At 36.1% G+C, this 21,294-nt stretch overlaps 1 protein-coding gene across 1 annotated transcript in view; it reads right to left on the bottom strand.

Moving 5' to 3' along the window:
- CSMD1 (CUB and Sushi multiple domains 1) overlaps positions 1-21,294 on the bottom strand; it is a 1,239,551-nt gene that overhangs the window by 30,199 nt on the left and 1,188,058 nt on the right. Inside the window, exons 55-60 of the mRNA XM_030037616.2 lie at positions 14,775-14,963; positions 11,492-11,665; positions 7,305-7,487; positions 2,727-2,903; positions 1,700-1,879; positions 208-381 (exon numbers count right to left, since the gene is read on the bottom strand). Coding sequence (XP_029893476.1) covers positions 208-381; positions 1,700-1,879; positions 2,727-2,903; positions 7,305-7,487; positions 11,492-11,665; positions 14,775-14,963 — 1,077 coding nt within the window. The remainder of the gene's footprint in view (positions 1-207; positions 382-1,699; positions 1,880-2,726; positions 2,904-7,304; positions 7,488-11,491; positions 11,666-14,774; positions 14,964-21,294) is intronic.

The following is a 21,294-nucleotide window of genomic DNA, read 5'->3' on the forward strand; positions in this document are numbered from 1 at the left end:
GGAAGAAGACTATGACCTTAAATGGGCACAACCATTCAATTTTATAACAAGGTATGCTTTTTCAAAGGAGAAGGGAGAATCCTGCAGTAGTCCATATATTACCTGATCTAGCTGAGTTTTTTTTAAACAGTGAGAAAGTGACTGTAGCCCGAGACAACTGATTGTAGCTTTGGTGAAGCCCAACACAAGTGTACCCTGAAAACTTACGCAAACATTGTGGGATGTCTCCCCGCCAAATTCCTCGACCCTCACAGGAGAGAATAGCTGTGTTAGATAGCTGATAGCCTTCTGCACAGCTGTAACTCACGCTGGCACCCCAGCGATAATCAGATCCTTCCACTTTCCCATAGAGTACCGGTGGAGGGGGGCCACAGGTAATAGCTGTGTCACAAAAAGAAAAGTTATAATTTCAAGACTTTATAGGGTTTAGGAGAATGCAACAAAATATCGACTCATACTTTTGAAACTAAAAAAAAAAATATTTCATGCTGTTCAATTCCAACAAAGCATTCCTGTGTTGACAAAGCAGCCTGTAATAGACAGAAAACCAATTTAAATACAAAAATACCACCTCTAGGTTTAGGAAGTCCCTGAGCTTTAGGTTGCTGGAAGCCAGAAGAGTATGTAGCTTACCTAGCTCTGAATCTCTTCCCTACATATTCACTAGTGATCATTGCTGGCAACAGGCTACTGAGCTAGGTAAAAGTTTTTAAGAAATATGATTTATTTCAATAAATATGTTTCTATGATTCTAAATATTTGCATTTTATGTTAAATTAATTTTGCAGCACTATTTAAAGCCCTTAATATGACTTTGTTCATTCCCCTGCTCATTTTCTAAGGCTTTCAGCACACAATGGATATTGACTTTACTGGTAATTAGTGGCTAAGACTCTTTAAAAATATTCTGGTATTTTCCAGCTTCTGCAAGAGTGCCCAAAACGATGAAATCTGGAACGGCCATGTTTACATTTACACATCAGTTCTTTCAACAAAGAGCATGACCGTAAAATCACTCAGTCAGTGATTTTTACAACAGAAAATGCAGTCGGTTGAATACATATGCCAAAATTTAATTAGTAGGCTAGACTTAGACATCACTTTAAAGCGGTGCTAGGTGAGTTGGCAGTCTAGGCCTTTTATAAGCAGAAGATACCCTAGGCTGTTAAATTTACTTCCTGAGCTGCTGTAGTAGGGCTAACAGTTTTCACCAGGCTGCCTTATTTGCCTTTCAGCCTCATCCCCATTGTGACCTTTATGTTACCACTTGTAATTAGCTATTTGTAAAGGATCTTTTTGGCTATTTGTGATGACTACATTACTGCAACAAGTGAATCTTTTCTAGAAAGTTTGGTTTGCAGGATCCCTTTACAGAATTTTGGCCATCTAATCCAAAAGGCCCCAAAAAGGAAAACAGGTACTTCATTCCTAGCATTTTAAACCGAGCACTCTAATAATTTTCATTGCAGACTGATCTGGTTCTACTGTAGTCATTAATGTCACTATTCTGACTGATATTATACCACAGCATATGTGCAAAATAAATACAAATTTTACACAAATACTTTTCTAAATATTTTAGTTGCATTTGCTTGTTAATTGTCCCAAAGAACGTTTTGACAATTTTTTGTAAACAAAGACAATGATTAGTGAATTTCACATATAGTATCAGAACAGTATTTGTAGTTCAGAAGCACACCTTTGCAAATTGGTTTACTCTGGTTCCAAGTGCTGTCTTTTATGCAACGCATGGTAGATGAACTGGCGGGCTCCATCAAGTATCCTGGATTGCACTGATAGCTGACTGTCTTATTAAAGGTAAAATCATTTCCAAACTGAATGCCATTTGCTAATGCACCTGGATCTCCACAGCTGATCACTAGTGAGGAAAAGAAAAAAAGGGATTTTTTTTTTTTTCCAATAAACATGTAATGAAACATTGAACTATGTACAGCTAATGTCCTTTTTTTTGGTGTGCAAAACAAGAATAATTTTTATTCATACATTTCACACAAATAAAAATGTTATCTCTGATTTTTAGCTAAAAAGTCATATTTTTGAGGCATTGCAATAGCGTGGGCCAAATATTGTGTTCCTTAAATACATTAGCTTAGGCTGGTATGCTTTACTGCTACTGCAGACCATTACATTAGTGGTAGTTTTGACAGGACTTTTCCTTCCTTCATACTGGGACCTTTGTCACATTATACCTATGTTGATGGTTCAATGCAATTCCAGTAGAGTTATGAAATTCATCTTTTTTTTTTTGTATCACTGTACTGATGTACTGTGGGTCTGGCCTTGTCAGTGAGGCCACTGGCCCTGCTGGCATTGCAGCACCCTTCTGCTCCCCGCTCGCTTTCCCTGATGGAGCAGCCCAGTCTTGCTGCTCCCTGATTCTTGGTCCTTGGCAGAATGGTTATCAGTCTGATAAACTCTAGAGGAATCCCTGTTCTTAGGAATAATGTTATATTTTCAATGTTGACATTCATGAGGCAAACAAATACAAAAAAGTTACCTATGTATCCATCTTAAAAGATAGTTCTGGAAACATCTAGCATGTATTAAAAAGGCATGTACCTTTAGATACATAAAATATTCATGTATTACAAGACAGATAAATGGGGAAAAAAGTGTTATTTTATCTAACAAAATAATAATTTTCAGTAGGAAGGATGAATAACTTACTACTTTAAAGCTTTAGAGGAAGAAAGTTTATTTCTGACCTGTGCAGTCTGGAGCCGTGCCAGTCCATGTCCCATTAGCAGTACAATGTCTAGTAGTTAGCCCTGAAGTTTTGTAACCTTCCCAGCAGGCATAAATGACTGAGCTAGAGAATAATATTCCATCAGTGTATATTATCATACCATTGGCTGGGGTGCCAGGGTTCCCACAAGATACAGCTGTGAAGAAAAGGTTAAAAAAAAAAAATCAAAATTTCCATGATAGGTGACCGACTGAAAAAAAAAAGTAGGTCAATAGCCCATCTTTTAAAAAAGCTATAGCAAGTTTTACTAAGAAAATGTTTAATAGGGATATTCTTGATTTAATATCTTATTTCTCTTTGTTAATATGATCACTTTACTTGCTTTTTTTTGTTGGTTTTTTCAATTGCTGAGTCAGATAGTTTGCACTGCTTGTTCCACTCCACCCAATACAGTCACTGGAGAGAAGAAAGCTCATTCAGGACTTTCTGACAGACTTGTGCCTGTTTTGCCTTTTAGCACATTTTTCTGTTCTCTTCCTGTCTTCTGTTATCCCCTCTTTCAATTGTAAAAAATGCATAAATAGTAAATTATGATCTTCCTGACCATTTCTTTTTTGAATCAAGAAAAGAACAGACATTCTGTTTTGGCCTCCACATCTTTTTGGCATCTGTAGCTACACATTAGGGCAATGATTATGTTTCAGCTTTGTACATCTGAGATTTGACAGTGGTTTATTTTGATTACCTGTTGGCTTTTTGGGAGGGTTTAGTGGTGGTTTTTTTTTCTGCTGGACCAGCCAATCATGAGAAGGGTTTGTTTGTTTGTTTTGAATTTTTCCAACAAATTTCCTCTAAAGCATCTTTATTTGACCATTCCTGCAAATAGGACACTGGCAAAAGTACGATAACATTCCACTGTTGGACAGAGACTACTCCTCTTCATAGGAATAAAATAAAACTACTTGGAGGTGAAGAGATCAACAGGGTTCATCAAGAGTTGGTAAAGAGATGTGCATCTAAATCAAACCCTTTCTGTCAGTCTTCCATGGAGCATGAAGTGGTTTGTAAGACTGGGAGGAAATACTTCAACTGTCTCTTGCACAACTTTCAAGAGCTGGAAACTCTTTCTACTCTTCCTACAGCACAAATAAGTGTGGTCTCTTGAGGTGTGAAATGATTTAGTCTACTACAGTGACATGACAAAATATAAGTATGATTGAACTTAATGGCTCGGAATATTGTGGTGTATTACCCTTGGCTAACAGCCAAATGCCCACCCAGCTGCTCATTCACTGCCCCCTTCTCAGCAGGAAGGACAACAAAGCTCATGGGTTGAGATAAAGACAGGGGAATTGCTTACCAATTACCACTGTGGACAAAACAGACTCAACTCAGGGACAATTCCTTTAATTCATTGCTAATTAAAATAGATTTGGATAGGGACACTAAGACAAACATTAAACCAACACCTTTCCTCCCGTCTTTCCCAGGGTTAACCTCATTCCTTCACTTCAGGCTCCTCTACCTGCCCCACGAGTGGTGCAGAGGGGACAGAGGATGGGGAGCTACAGTCACTACACAGCAGTCTGTCTCTGCTGCTCCTTCCTCCTTAGAGAACCGGAGGAATTCCAGTCTTAGCCTGAGCTGCATAAAAAGAAGCATGGTCAGCAGTCAAGAAAAGTGATTCTCCCCCTCTACTCCACTCTCAGGACACCACATCTGGACTACTGCGTTCAGCTCCAGGGCTCCCAGCTCAAGAAAGGCATGGACCAGTTATAGGAGATCCAGAGGAGGGCCACAACAACGATCAGAGGGCTGGAACACTCCCCTGTGAAGAAAGGCTGAGAGAGTTGGAGTTGGTCAGCCTGGAGAAAGCTTCAGAAAGACCTTATTGTAGTCTTTCAATACTTAAAGGGGGCTTATTAGAAAGATGGAGACTTTTTATCAAGGCCTGTAGTGACAGAACAAATGGTAACTGTTTTAAACTGAAAGCAGGTAGATTTAGATTGGACATAATGAAGAAATTATTTACTGTGCAGGTGGTAAGGCACTGGAACAGGTTGCCCAGGGAGGTTGTGGCTGTCCCATCCCTGGAAGTGTTCAAGGCCAGGTTGGATGGGGCTTTGAGCAACCTGGGCTAGTGGAAGGTGTCCCTGCCCATGGCAGGGGGGTTGGAACTAGATTATCTTTAAAGGTCCCTGCCAACACAAATCATTGTATGATGCTATGATAATAGTAATAAAACAAATTAAAGACCATGTGCAGATCCTGGTCAACGTACAACACTGAGCTGCACCAGGAAAGCTTGGATGCACTCATTAAGGCTAAATGTATTTATGGAATTTATGCGAAGACAGAAAGTCTGCAGATGCTTAACATTTGACAAAATTATAATTTTACAGTAGTTGACTATAAAATAAACCTTACAATACTTATAATACTTATTTTACTTATTACATTTCCTCATGTTTGCTTAATTCAATTTATTGCATCTTCCTATTTATGTGAAGCACAGAATCAAAGAATCACAGAATGTTTGAGGTTGGAAGGGAGCTCTGGAGGTCATCTGGTCAAGCAGGGCCACCGTGAGCCAGTTGCCCAGGACCATATCCAGATGGCCTTTGACTGTCTCCAAGGATGGAGACTCCACCACCAGTCTGGGCAACCTGTGCCAGTGCTCAGTCACCCTCACAGTAAAAAAGTGTTTCCTGATGTTCAGACAGCACCTGTTGTGCTTCAGTTTGTGCCCATTGCCTCTAGTCCTGTCAGTCGGCACCACTGAAAAAAGCCTGGCTCCATCTTCTGTGTACCCTGCCTTCAGATATTTATATATGTTGATAAGATCCCTCCTGAGCCTTCTCTTCCCTAGGCTGGACAGTCCCAGCTCTTTCAGCCTTTCCTCAGAGGAGAGATGCTTTCATCCCTTCATCATCTTAGTGGCCCTTTGCTGGACTCTATCCAGTACGTTCATGTCTCTCTAGTACGGGGAGCCCAGAACTGAACCCAGCACTTGTGGTGCTGCCTCACCAGTGCTGAGCAGAGAGGAAGGATTACTTCCCGCCCAAGGCAGGCTGGGATACCATTACCCTTCTTTGCAGCAAGGGCACTTTGCTGATTGTATTTAACTTGTCCACCAGGATCCCCAGCTTGATGGCCCCCAGCATAATAGTTATAATCTAATAGTTATAGATTATAGGATTCATTAAAATAAACACAATTTTCCAATTAAAAATTACTCTGAGTATTACTGATGTTTGGAATAATACCTAAATGCCTTTGTTTTAATGAAGTCTTATTCACTTTTTATATACAAAAGTTTCAAATACTGAAGAGAAAAATTCAGTGGGTTGGAACTTGAACTTGTAGGGGTGAAAAGGTGTTCTCCTAATCTCATCCTTACTTATACTAAACAGGAAACAATTGAAGGAGAAGAGAAAAATTGAAAGAAAGGGGCTTTTTTCTTTGTTTGTTTGGGTTGGTTTTTTTTTTGTTGTTGTTTTTTTTTTTTTTTTCCCCTGAAAACAGAAGGTTAAAGCAAAAAAGATAAAACAAACAGTGGCACTACAAACACTGCTAATTGCCACTGAGTACTGCTGTCCTACTATACTTAATGTCTTCATGAAAGGGAAGAAGAAAGGACATTGCAAAACTTCAATTTTCTGTTGAAAATACTGATCCTGTCCCAATCCATTTTCATACAGTTATGGTCATATCTACACTGACAAGATTAGTCTGTGCTGAAGAATACTGCAAAAGAACAATTGTTAGATGAGGATACTGTGATAAAATCCCTCAGTGAAAAAATATAACAAATTTGTTACAAATATTTCATCCTATCTTCCATTTTATCATTTAGTATAGCAGACAACAGATACTACAGAATCCACCAACTCAAATGAATTAGATAAAGTAACATTTCAAACATTCTTGGAAAACAAGAAGTAATTTTAAAACTGAATCTAAAGTCTTCCATTACTGCTTTCCAATTCTGACAGTGCATAAAAGTGTAAAATTTCTTTATTAAATTTTTTATCTTATTCTAAAATGTGATTTCCATAAATATTCTCTGTTGCATTTCTTCTGAAAGAGCTAGCATAAAAATAGTATAGCTTATAAAAAATTAGTCTAACTTATGTGGAGAAATATACATTAATTTATACTTAGTTAAGAATACATTATTTTATCATCTGTTCAGTTCTTGATGCACAGACATTACATAGAAAGAGAAGATGAAAATATTGTATTGTTAGAAGATGGATGGCATTTATTTATCACTCCATTTTCATATCTTCAATCAGAAGCATTTGTTTAATTTTACATTTAACTCTGGTATCTATTCTCTATTTTCAGGCTCAATATTTGTTTAACTAAAATTATTTTCTCACTGTCTTATAAATATTTACTCCAAAACTTTATCAGTTGGGATTTAGGTTTTCAAGCAAAACATGAACTGCTTGCAAACTCTTTTACATCAAATTTCTGCAGAGCAATATGAAAGCATATTTCTGGCATAAAATTTCTTTTTAATTAAAGAATAAAATGTCATTAGTAGATGTCATTCAATGGTGTTGTAAATGCTGACGGTATCAATACCTACCTTCACACACAGGCTGTATACCTGACCAGGAACCATTAAGCAGGCATGTTCGTTCTGCAGATCCTCTCAGCTGATAACCCATTTCACATGAGAAACGTAGCAGACTTTTTATTTTGAACTCATCCCCTAGTCTAGACCCATGAGCTGGTACTCCTGGATCATCGCAATAGCCAGGGTTATTTCCTGTAAAATACAACAGAGCAGAATTATTGCAGAGATGTTATGCGCAAATGTAGTGGTAGTGAAGATACTCTCTTGTAAATCGTACTACTAACTGCATTGTTTCTGTTATAATTAATTACTTTTCTTCCAGTGCAAGGGCGTGAAACCAAAGCCAAAGATGAAAATAACATGTCTTTTTAGCCTACTTCTTATCTTAGACCTATACAGACCTAAACATAGAATGTGATAGAAATAAAAGATAAAAGATAATTGTGAACACAGGCAGCACCTCTGTCATTTTTTGTCAGTTCAACAAAATCATTGTCTTTTTGACATAAATAACATTTTCTATACCTTGTATTTTGTTGTGCAACTTCTCTGCTAGTAATGACTTCTAATAACAAAAATTAGAAAACAGCAAGAGGGAAGAAAACCATATTCAAGTTTCTTAACAAATGTATTTGAAATACATGTATCCACAGAAAAGACTAAATGGTACCTGGCCCTCTGTGCCTGACAAGAACAGAAAGGACACCTCATAATTTTCTTTATCCTTTAAATTCCTATGCAAGTATTGGTTACAATTTTAGAAGAGAAAGAAGGTGCTGCAAAACAGACCTCTCAAACGTGTCCTCATAGGTCTGATGAACCAGTCAAGTGCCTTATCAGATAAAGCAGCTGCTACAGGAAATGCTACGCAAGATAGTCAAGGAAGTATGATCTCACTATCAACAATTTATTATAAATTTTGACATAAAATATTATCTCTCCTAAATCCCTCTGTGTCTAAATTGTAGTTCATAGCAACATTACATTATCCTTTGTTCTCCATTTTTAACTTACTCGTCTAGACTGAATTTCTATTAAAACTATGGTTTGGACATTTTTTCTTTTTTTTTTTTTTTTCAAAATATGTGTAAATAATTCTGTAAGTTGAAGTCTGTATCTTCTTACATAGGTTTTTCATCTTAGGCACACTGCTCAGATGAAGGACAAAATCTTGAACTAAGAAAAAAACAATAGCAAAACGTTGAGAAGACTCAAACTTTTATTTTAGAAATGAAAATTTTCTAAAGTCAGAAAATAAGATTATGTGTGTGGCATACCGTTTTCAGAATAGCAAGTTTGTGACAGACACTTTGATTACAATCATGCTTCCTCATAAAAGGAAACCAAGACACAGTTCCAGAATTCAAGGCTAACTTCTGGGCTTCGGTTGTGTCCACTTTGCTTAGTATTAGCTTCTTCTAGAATAGATTGCCCTTGTCACCCTGTCGTATAGCATTTGGACCTAGATTTCCTTCTCTAAATACATGCTTGCAAACAGTGTGAGTGTCTTGAAGCCAGCTGGTATATTCTGTCCACATTTATACTGTTAAACTCGCTCTCCAAAACAGGGTGGCTGTATCCAAAGTGGCTGTTGAGAACGATCTCCAGCACACATTAACTTGTAGAGTATTTGTGCATCGTGTGACAGAGTGCTAACTGGGATGGGTGAAAACCATTCTGGGGACGATTCTGAGTATAATGCTCTCAGTGATCAAGTACTAGCATCCATGACCTATGCCCTGGCCATCCAGATGTGGCCTCTGGATGCCATATGCTTCCCCTTACTCCAAGATATTACTATTTCACAGACATTTTTGTCTGCTTAAAATGTGTGAAATACCATGAGGGCTGTGATTCAGGCTACCACTGGCATGTTTACAGCATGAAACAGATATGAGGCACATACTCTGGCTTGTGAATGCAAAGACTGCAGGAATTGTTCAGGGCAGAAGGATGTATGATTCTAAAGTCCTGATGATGTCTCACTTTGCTTTGGGCCTTTGCTGAGGGGATTATTCCGGATGAATGACCAGATTCTTTTTCTTGGGCCTACCTAGTTTTGTCTTGGAGAAAGTTTAAACTGGAGCCATGCAAGTTTATGGCCAAAGGGTATAGACAAAGGCAGTTATAGTATTATGAAGGTCTAGACCCTTTTTTATTTAGCAATGTAGAAGACTACATATCCATTGCTGAAAAATGAGTGCGAGTCATCTTAAACAAAAAATCTCAACTATCGCTTAACTCATAAGATACAAGTGTCCATCATTGCAACAGGTCCCAGGTGACAACAAAACCTGAGATCATATTTATACCATCGTGCATGCAATCATATATTAATATATAATAAAAAAATAAACCCCATGCAGAAGTAGACTACAGGTTTCAAGCGTTATATTGGGACTGTTTTTCATATCCCTTATGTATAAAACCAATGAGCTGTCTCAGTTGTCCTGGGCACAATCATTCTTTCTCTGACATTATGAATACAAATTATTCATATTGTTTTTTTTAATGGAGTAATCTCCTGAATACCTAACATGGAAAGTGTAGTTATTTTTATAATTCTAAATGCCTTAGAGGAATGAGACACTTTTTTAGGGTTTTTTGGCTGTTTGTTTGGGAGGTTTTGTTTGTTTTTTTTTAATTGAGGTAACAGAGATAGATTTATCATTTTCCTAGGGAATCACCTTGCTCTCAAGATGGTGTCACATCATGTTCAAACTTAGAAAAGTAAATTTGGCATCAGTTACGATGTTTTAGTTACACTAGACATATTTTCCTCATCACAGGAGATGACTACAGTGGTCTTTAATGTTTTAAAAATCTATGAGTCTATAAAAATACTATCATATTAATGACTGAAGAGTCTCAATTATTAGTGATGAAAATTCCTTTCCACCAGCATGAGAATTTCTCCTGTGGTGAGAAATATTGGGAAACAGTACTAGAAGGCTCTGACCTTAAAAATTTTAAAGTCTTGGTGCAATCTCAGATCTGGCATTTTATACTGGATAAAAAGGTGAAAGTGGCATAAATGTGGGCTTAAGATAAGCAAGAAAAGGCCAATTCTGTGTGGAAACTATCCATATGATTGTCCCGCAGAGATTCCTTTCAGATCTAGGCATAGAGACTATGATGGCAGTGAGATCTAGCAGTGTGAGAAGACTTTAAGTAAACTCTCTCCTCCTTGAGCAGCAGAGAACAGAAAAGAAACATCAGTGATTTTAAATTCACTTCCTTTCCTCAGTGTTTCAAATTGTGCTCAGCACCATTGCAAAATCAGCGTATGAATGGACCATTTTCAATGAGCACCTATTTAGGGCTTTTTCAAAGTACAGAATTTAAATAACTTACACATATTTAAATTAGGTCAAATCTGAATTGAACCACATTGAATCAGATCAGCCCAACAGTGGGCATGTCCAAGAGCTTAGGAGAAGTTATAAGAAGAATCTATAATGTGTAATTATGGAGCAATTTTCTCATTAGGAAATTTTCTTCTCAAACCTGCAGGTATTTGTTTTCTTATATACCTAATTGTGTAGGCTTGTTTCCCTTACAAAACTTATTAATACACTAGATGTCCTTAGTAGCCAATACTTGTCTGAGCTCTTGACTTCAACAAAAGTGTGTAATGTTTTATGGCTTCTTCTAAATTTGCATAGTTAGTCTAGGGGAGAATAAACTGTTCCAGCACCAAGAACATTGCAGAGGTTTATGGTATTTGCACACTGTAGCACTAATAAAGAATATTTCTGTAAGTGAAAAGAGGAAGATAATGTATGAAGTTTACCATCTATTACCTTTGCTGTGGTGTTTTTTAATCAACATTTTCCTATGTGACAACCTTTGTTTACACAAAACGGTGTTCATAAAAATAGTATTTAATACATGTATCCTTTTTAAGCAGAACTCTACCAGGTTTTAAATGGTGTTTTGTGGCATCTATATACTGCAGTATACAATTATAGCATCTAGCTAAGGATTAAAGTTACGAAGTAATGACAAAGAGAATGAGACAATGTATGAGAATATTTCAATAAATGGCTAAAATTCAGCTGAGTGGCTATTGGTGAAATTAAAATATACTTGGAAAAGAAACAAAACAAATATCTGACTGCAGTTAAAAATTGCTTCAGAATAGCCTTATTCATGTAATTACAAGGTGACATTCAGATGATGGTTGGTACAAATACCTGAACAGTGAGGGAGAGTCCCACTCCAGTGGCTATCTTCTTGGCACTCCCTAGTAGAATTTCCTATCAGTCTTCGACCCGCTGTGCAAGAATAGTGAATTATGGAGCCATATGTAAATTTGTCTCCTGAAAGAACTGCATTGGCAGGTACCCCAGGATGTCCACAAGAAATGGCTAACAGAGGAAAGAGCACAATATTATAAGATGTTTCCATGGCACAGAAAAAAAACTATTACAACCTTTAAATATGAGGCTGGTTCCACACAACATAAATATCTGTCTGAATTTCAGCTCCTTCATATGGTCAGTTTTGCTGCTGCTATAGATGATTTACTGGTCATTTGTAAGATTAAACATAAAACTACTTGTAAAACTAACCCATCCAGTTTAGCCTTTCCCTGAAAATACACAGAGCTCTTTCCTCATTCATTTCCGTTCACTGTCCTTCCTTACAAACAATACACATTATTTCTGTTAAGGTTGGGAAAGAAGAAACCAAATAAGGTTAATGTTGCAATGTGCTTATATATTACAGATATGATAATGGTAAGTAGCTTTATCATATCTATAAAATAACTAGACGCAGTTTGGGCAGTATAGAGAAATAAAAATACTTAATCTCTAGTATTATTATAGCAATGGGTTGCACTAGAGTGAGCAAGAGGAAAATGGATTACTGATAAGTTTTGTAAATTATGAATCATATTATGCTGAAGTAAATGTGTCCATTTTGTTTGAGAAAAAATTCAGATAAACAGTTTTGGTACATAATAACTCGCAAACAAGTAGTTCAGATCTGTTATATGATGAAACATAAGTCATCTTAAGGAATCAAAATCTGAATGCTTTTTGTGTAAAGCTTAGGTCATCCAGTAGAGAAAGAAAATAAATTTTACGTAACTTTAGTAAACAGTCACACAACTTAGACAACACTTCAGCAGAGCAATTGAACTTGAGCAGCTTTGTGAGTTACTTGAATGAATGGTCTATGGGTCAAATACATTTTTAGAAAAAAAATCCCTGTTATTCTGATGACTATTACTCCTGACAGACATCAAAATTATTTCTGTTATACTGAGTCCCATGATAATGTTAAACTGAGTGCACAATGGATTTGTGCCAAAAGGCATGGTCCTGACCACCACTGTTTCACTGCTGTGTGTTTCTCCTCCTTTCCTTGGGCTGGCTTAAGCATCCATGTAGCAAATGGTAACCCAAATCAGGACACTGATATGGTTGAACAGTACTCCCACAGAAGAAAATCAGTGTTTAGTTTTCAGCCAGATCTGTTACCTTAATGAGCTTGCTTCAGTACCATGCAAATGCTAGTCCTGCCACAATTCTGGAAGGAGCTGCGGTGGGTGATCAGAATTTTTGGAAGAAAATCATATGTAGGTCACCTTAATGCAACTGCATAATGATTTGTAGCGAGTACCAGGAAATTTTCCCAGTTTATGAAGAAGAAAAGAAGCATCCATTTTTAAGCGATGACACTCATAGGTATTGCCTTGCATATAAAAGAGCAGTGTGTTTCTATTTTTTTTACTCTTGAACTAGAATTGTTCATGGTAAACATTGTGTCCACTTGGGGTTCAAAATTTATCTCATCTGCCTCTCCAAGCACTTTGCCCTACCACCAAAAGCAATCTCACGCTTGAGAAAAGGAGATTATCACTGATAACCTTTGAAAATTACATCTCTCTCATAGTACTTGAAAAGACTCTGGGTGATTTCAGCTGTGAATAGATAAACAGATCCTTCTCATAGAAAGAGCCCTATTCATTTCACTGAGGTTTTCTTAGGGGCAAGAATGTTAAATTTGTCCTGGTGATATTTAGGATTCAGATAGTGTTTCAGTCCATCAGCAGCAAATTAGCAGCAGATAATCTGGTAGGTGTTTGAGGAATGTAGGCACCTCCCAGGCTCATGGCCTCAACCAATAGTCCCCAGTGAAAGGTCAGGAATTCCTATTCTGAGGGGATGGACACCTGTGACTTTCCTCGATCTCTGCCTAAAAACAGAAAGCCATGCAAATGCTATCAAATTTCCAAAACATTTGATACGGAAAGATGGGTAGCTATTCTAGGTGATTGAGACTCCCCATCCTCTTCTGCCCCTTGCATAATGAGCGTCCCTTCACACTGAAACCCCAGTCCTGGAAGTAGGACGGGATCATCAACAGAACTGGGCCACAGACTTTCATAATGTTTTTTCAAAGATACAAAAAGTGAGGTACGTGCTTCCATCAGTAAAATATTCTTGCCAAATGAACAATTTTATGCAGCTGTTTTGTATTTAAAATGGTGTATTTTGCTTAATTTTTTTTATTCTTGAAATATGAATAAACCACTTTTCAGATTATATCTCTTATTGACAGATATTGAAAGCATAGATTGTTGTGAAAATCAAAACAAAACTGCTTGGGTCATGTGGATATTAGATACATAGTAGTAGGAAGAAAGCAAGCATAAAAAAGAAACAAATTCACTAACCTAGTTACATTTATTGATCTGACTGGTATATAAGTATAAATTAATACAAAAAATCATTTAAGTAAACAATCACAATACTGTAAAGCAAAAACTTTAAAAACATCTGATGTGTTTGCAAATTAAAGTATACTGTCATTTCATTTCTTATTTCCTATAATTGCATTGTAATTCAGAAATCTAATGTCAGAAAATTAATAGTGATCAGAGAAGAAAAATATCTCAGTGGAAAATGAAAGTCAGCCAAACTTATTTTCTAGAGATCTGAAGCTCACTGAATTGATTACAGGAAACACCAGAAGATTTCCTCCCTCTCTGAGGTAAAGTGATGGAGAAATTATGAAGCGATGTCATGAAAAGACCCTCTTGAGCAAAATTATCCTACACAACATTTCATAGATTCGTTCTCACATACACTTTTCAATACATCTGAAAAAAAAATTCTGAGATAGGCATTAATGGTCTTAGACTATCAATCTAAATGATAACATATAAATAATAATTTTAGATTTCCCTAGTTGTTTTCAGATATCTTAACAATACACCAAAAGGGGAAATTAATCTTAACTTTCTGGCATTTCGAATAATAGCTCCACAGTTCCCTCTAAACCCATTTTTAATAATGACAAGTTGCATGACATCTTGTCTTAATGTTACTGAGCTGCACAATTTGCAATACGTTGATCCTAAAGTCCTGTTTTGTTCCTCAACAGATGGCTACACTTTTTTTTGTCTATCATGATTAAGAATCATGCACAACTCTTTAATGTTAATCCAGCTGAATGAATACTTACACAAACACTTTGGTAGTGACCTATCCCATAAGCCAGTAGCTTTACAGGTCAAAGCAGATGAGCCCAACAGATAAAAGCCCTTCTTGCAATGGTATGCCACACTTGTTCCGTACTTGAAACTTTCAGGATAATTCTGCTGTCCGTGCCGAATTGCATTTTCCACAAAGCCAGGATCAGAACAGTTCACCACTGTAAGACAAACAGTGTTCATCACTGATGCATAATAGCAATGTCATAAATAAAGTGTAACAGTGAATTTTTGTTACTTCACTAGCAGCTCATGACTGTGGTCCATTTGACATCCTTTGTGGGTTTTATTTGACTTAAATTATCAGCTATGTTGACTCCTAAGTAAGGCTCTAGATCTTTTAGCTTTGAAAGTAATACTACGATTTTACTCCAGTTCTTGTAATAGTCTTGGACATACAAGTCGTTCAAAGATAAAAGAGAAATTGGAGGAATTTTTTATCATTCTCTTGGTAGACTTAGTTTGGTCTTCTATGTAAATTTTTATGTGAAGGAAACCACATTAAAATCAAACCAGTACATAGTTTAAATAACACTTTAACATTTTCTTTTTTGATTTCCTATAATGAGAAAAATTGCTTCCAACATTAACAAGAACATTTTCTGCTATTAATGTGTAGAACAGAAAAAGGAAGACGGTGAAAAATCAAATATTTGATAGCGGAGTGGGAGTGAGGGTAAGCACCAAAAAGCATGAAGTTATTTTCCAGATAGCAGTTCAAAACATAAAAAATTGTGAGTTTTGTCATGACTGTTTAGTTTTTATAGAAGATATATCCACCTTCCCCAATCCTTTGTTTTATATTCTGCAGTGAACATGATGGTTTGTCGGTAGAAGATTATGATGAGACACTGAGGTCTCCATTGCAAACTCCTAATTTTGCTGTCTATTCATGTGAAAGCTATCTGAAAAATTATAAATGCCTCTTCCACCCCTCCGCTGTCTTCACGCTAAATATAATGGTGTAAATAAAAAAAGACTTTGAATATTATTAGTATTATAAAGTACAGCTCATCAAACAATGACAGGAATCTACCTTTCAAGTATGTCATCTAGTTCAAATTAATTTTCATGAAAGATAATCTGGTGGAGAAGAATGTCAGGTAGCATTATCGTTTTAGAGGTAAGACATACGGAGTCACTAATAAACTGTTTTTTACTCCTGAATCATATTTTTTTCAAAAGGTTAAGTTCTATCATACATATAATTTAAAATTACTGATTAGCTAATACTCTAGAACAAGTCAGCTTTTGCAAATGTTCATTCATTGAAAGAATATTTCATTCAATCAGCTAAAAAGTATCAAGATTTTAAAGAAATATTAACCTCATAAAATTTAATTTTGGGAGAAAACCAGTTTAAATTGTTTTTATTTCTCTTTGTCTTTTAAAGGCACAATCTTAAAAGCATAAAATGTTCATGATTTCAGTCTTGCAATAGATTCTAGACAAGCATATACCTAGGTCTAAAGAACGTCCCATAGGAATCCAAATTTTTCCTTCATAAAAATTATTTTAGAAGTAATATTTGGGGGTGGAGGGAGAGAGAGAACACTTTTGGCACAAAGCAAACCTATTTGCCACCTACTGATTGTTATTAAAATCACTGAAGAAAAAATTACACAGAAAAGTAAAATACATTTAAAAACCATTAGGTATTACAATGATGTACATAAAGCATTAGTAAGGCATTATCTAGACTGATGAAGAGACATCGTTAATGGAGAAGACCTGCTTTTTTTTTTCCTGAGGAGTAATAAAGCTACAGTGTCCTAATTGAAACTATTCCCATTCTGGTTTATGGTGACTCCTCTGAAATAATTCACCAGAGAAGTTACATTTAGCTTACATTATAACAGTTTAGCTTATATTTCATACCACCAACATTTATTTAAACTTACTGTTATAACCTTATAAAAGTTATACATAGATCAGATACGTGCAGGTTAAATAAATATGTGTTTACGCTGGGATTTCATTGACAGAAGCAAATACCTTTTTACCTCCTGACTTTTTTTCTGTCCCATAAAAGAAAGAAAAATGTAAAGTCCTAAAACCTTACTGCTTTTTGGAAGCTGTGAAAGATTTGTATGTGGAAGTCTGTGTCTCTGTACTTCCTTTGAGGAACTCTGAAAATTCCTGCTTTTGGGGATCTCTATTTAAGGGTACTATCAAGAGAAAAATGCTTTATTCTTTTTACATTACGCATTCTTTATTACAGCTTTTTCCCATTATTACAAATCACTGTTAACTAAGTTTAATTCTTTCACTGGCAATATAGCTATCACTGTAGAACAGAGACACAAGTGAAAGTCTATAAAACATACAGCCCACTGACATGAAGCCCTACCGAAATACTAAGCTAGATCTGAATAAGCTCGTCTGTCTGTATTCACAGTGCAATTCGTACAGAAGGTAGCACAGCTCCCACAAGCACTGCACATTGAATCGCAATTAACCCTGGCCCTCAGGCAATTCAATGTGGTGTAGTGCTGCGTAGACGCTGCTGTAAACCTTCTGCTTTTGGAACTAACCTGCATCCTCTGCATAGTTATAAGTTGCCTTGTACAAACATATCCTTACACTCAATCTCTCTACAGATGTATATACTTTCCTTAACGTTTGAAGCTACATCTGTATCAGCATGAAGTAAAGAGTACCAGTGCTTGTTCTCTGGCCTGAGGCTGGTAGACAGTGGCCACGTCTCTGCTCTTGTGCTCTGCTGCCCTCCAGACCCGGCTGAATTTCTCTGAACTGCTCATCAGGAATAGTCCTGCTGCCCATGCTAACCCCTGAACCACGCTCTGAACAATTCCTGTGGATGGGCTACTTGGTTCTAATGAAAAACTTGTTGGAGAACCTTCTTAATTAGTAGAGGCAATTAAGTTCCCATGCCCAGGCACTGCTTAGTTTAAAAATATAGGTACATTTAATTCAAATGCAGAAATGAGTATTTCAAATTTTTCTCTTTAGCTAAAATCACTATTATATGGTAATGCAGTTTCGACCCCCAGCTTCACAATAACACAATATCAGTATCATGACCCATCATATCATAAATGGATGGCCAGGGTTGTATGGAATATTTGTACTGGTGCAGAACTGAACTCAGGTCTTCTGAGACCTATGTCCATGCTCTAATCAGTACACCATTTTGCAATGAAACTGCATACCAAAAAGTAACTACTCAAAATAACACTTTTCCATTCTACTGATATCTGCCTATTTTAGCAACCATCTTGATTACCAGCAAGAGCAGCTCTTTCTTTAATAATCTCTATACACGTAAAAAAGTATAGAATTATGGTTTATGACTGTAAAAATCCTCTGGAATAAAAAAAACCCCAAACTGTAATAGTTCAAAGGTAAATTACAATTTATCAATCATATTTAAAACTTTTCTGTATTAGAAATTTTATCCCAGTGCAACTAGAACTCGTTGCTGTACTCACATATATCCACAGTACAGGCGCATGTTTAGTAGCCTGCATTTAATATTATCCATGTTTGGTTTACCTCAGTACTATAGCATTAGAAATTGGCCATGTGCGGCTTAAACAGTACACATACCTCTACAGTGAGATTTCATTAACAAAACCACAAAACTAGGAGAAATTTGCATGTGGACATGTCTTATTGGACTTTTTTTCCAAGCTATAGGACAAGATCCATATTGTTTGTCTACCTAACTCAGTTTCTTGTGATCTCAAAACTTCTTTTGCAAGAATCTTCCTCCATGCAATTTATATTTTTTAGTTTATTTTCTGGTGGGATTTTTGAGGTTTTTGTGTTTTGGGGTTTTTTTGTTTGTTTGGTTTTGTTGTTTTTTTTTTTTGTCTGAGAATGAAGTTTCTTGCCATTTTACTTCTTTTCTAGGGCTCTAGATGGTAAATACAGACAGGTTATACTTATAGTACCATGGCTAAAATAACATCAATGGTCAGAATCAGTGAAGATAAAAGTTACAATAGTGCTTTTGAAGCCATTAAGATTTAAAAAAGTTCCACATTCATTTTCAACTACACTTCATTCATTTTCAGTCAGTTTGCTCCTACATGAAACTAGCACAGAAAAAAGATAGAGATGTGTAAATTTGAAGACTGAAAATGATATATTTGAAGAAGAATGATATAATTCTTGGGATGACTGGCAGCACTTTCCAAAATGTTTCATCCTTAACCTTTTGCATTGAAAGCCATAGGAAAGCATAGGTAGCATTGGTGGTTTGCCTTTGGTTTAACTTTCTTTATCATAAATGTTTGAAAATAGAATTGTTTGGATTAGAATATTTCCAACTTTTTCTTTTCCCAAAAATGACTTTTTTTCTGGTTTCATTTTGTTCAGGTAAGAAAATAAAACACCATTAAAACCATTAATTTTGGTCAAGCAAATTTTTTTGCTATTTAAATTTTGAATAATTGACAAAGCTACTTACAGGGTTTAGCTGCCTTAAAAGAAAAAAAAAAAAAGTTTTATTCTTGTTCCTTAAAATTAGTGAAAATAAAATAATGACAATGGCTGAAATTAAAGCTTTGAAGCAGAGGTCTGAATTTATGTTATTAGGAAGTTCGGTTCTATACTGTTAAGCTAGATAAGATGATAATGAATACAAGACAGAGCTTTGACTCACCCTCACAAGTTTGGAAGTTACTCTGTTGTGCTTCCAATGTTTAAAAGCACTAAGTATAACAAGAATGCATATGTTTGTTATACTGTACAATTTCTTAACTTTCAATGATCATAAGCCGTTAAATATTATCTGTTCTTTCAATTTTTAAAAACATTTTATCTGTGCATTGAGCAGTGTATAGGTATTGTTTTGGTGATCTACATTACTGTTTCAAGTCTGTCTGACTTTGAATTTACTGACGTGGATACACATGCAACCTAATTCCCATTGAATGAGGGTTATCAGTTTCCAATACCTGGATTTGCAAGAGTGATATTATGCTTATTTTGCCTTTCACTGCTCCGAGGATACAAAGGAGCTTAACTGCACACCTTGCTTTCAGCCTGGCAAGAGGGCACGGTAGCATTATTATGCTTGTTCAATACCTTTGGATCAAAAGATTGTCTAGAGATCTGAACTTTTCCCTAGTTTCATGCTTCTGACAGCTTTCCATTGATAAGAAAATATAAAACTGGTTTATAAATTACCTCTCATGCACAGAACCTTTCCGTATTTTTTTTAATATTAAACAGTAACAGGACAAACTGAATAGTTTTCTGGAAAAGTTTCCCAGCAGTTTCTGGAATCAAATATGTTCACTATAATTGAAGGCAATAAGGACTACATTAGAGGCTCATATGCCCTCTTACACCTTTTTCTGACCATAAAAAAATCTTAACTTCTGCTCTTCAAACCAACAAACCACGAACAGGAGCAATAAAGAATACCCACCTCCAGAACACAGGTCAGTCTTTAAAAGTCACTCTGACAATCTTCAGACTGATTAAGGGCTTAGACTTTATCACATCCTATGTGAGAGCTTGTCTACCACTGCCATTTCATAAAGTCATTGCTATGTTTTCTTGAGAGTCTACGTGAAGACAGAATGAATGCTCTGCAACCGCTTTACCATGAAGAACACTGCTTGCTATGTTCACACAATGCCTCCAAGATAGGGCTGCTCTGGGGAGAAAACTAATGCCTTACCCGAATTTCTGAATGAGGGACAGAAATGCAGCAGATGCCATGGTACTCTCTTTTGCTGGAATGGGGAGGGTAATAGGCATCTGCAGGCACAAAGCTTTAAAAAAAACCCAAAAGCCTTCCAGAGCAAAATTACAGACAACCTGCCATGGCTTCATGGACTATCCACCATGTGGAAATCTCATTTGGGAGTTGTGAGAACTCCAGAATATTGGAAAGTACTATTTCTTTAACCACAATATTGGATGCTTATTTTATTTCTAGAGCAAAGTGACCAACAGTTTTATCTAAACAGTGAAATACTGCACAGATAAAAATACTGTAAAAGTAAAAAGCAGTAAAATAAACAATGAAATGGCATTTTAGAATTTGTTCAAAAGAAAGAGCAAAAATTTTTTTTTTCCCACTGCAATTTAGTGAAAATCATTTTTATTGCACCCAAATATACATCGGCTTAGTTGAAACAGAACATTGAAACTATGTGGCCAAATTATTCCTATTTTAATATCAGAATATTCTACTGAAATAGGAGAAAAATCTGAAGTATATTGCAAAATTCTCACAGTTATTGAAGGTTTTGCACATTCATGAATACAATTATTTTCAATAATTCTTCCCATCCTATGGATTACTCAAGTCTTTCCCTAGGTTTAATTTTTAACAAGCATTCACAACAGCTGTCCCTTTTTTAGTACAGTTGAGATTATTAAAATAAAATATAACTGCCTAAAATCAAAACTTTGGTTTAATGGGTAAGCCTGCCAAGTTAGCTTCTGAAAAGCCAGTATTAGAAATTAAGAAAAAAGAAATTTGTTTCATGAAGATATGCTGCCCTAAAG

This window comes from Aquila chrysaetos, chromosome 15, assembly GCF_900496995.4.
Source record: "Aquila chrysaetos chrysaetos chromosome 15, bAquChr1.4, whole genome shotgun sequence".
NCBI lineage: Eukaryota > Metazoa > Chordata > Aves > Accipitriformes > Accipitridae > Aquila > Aquila chrysaetos.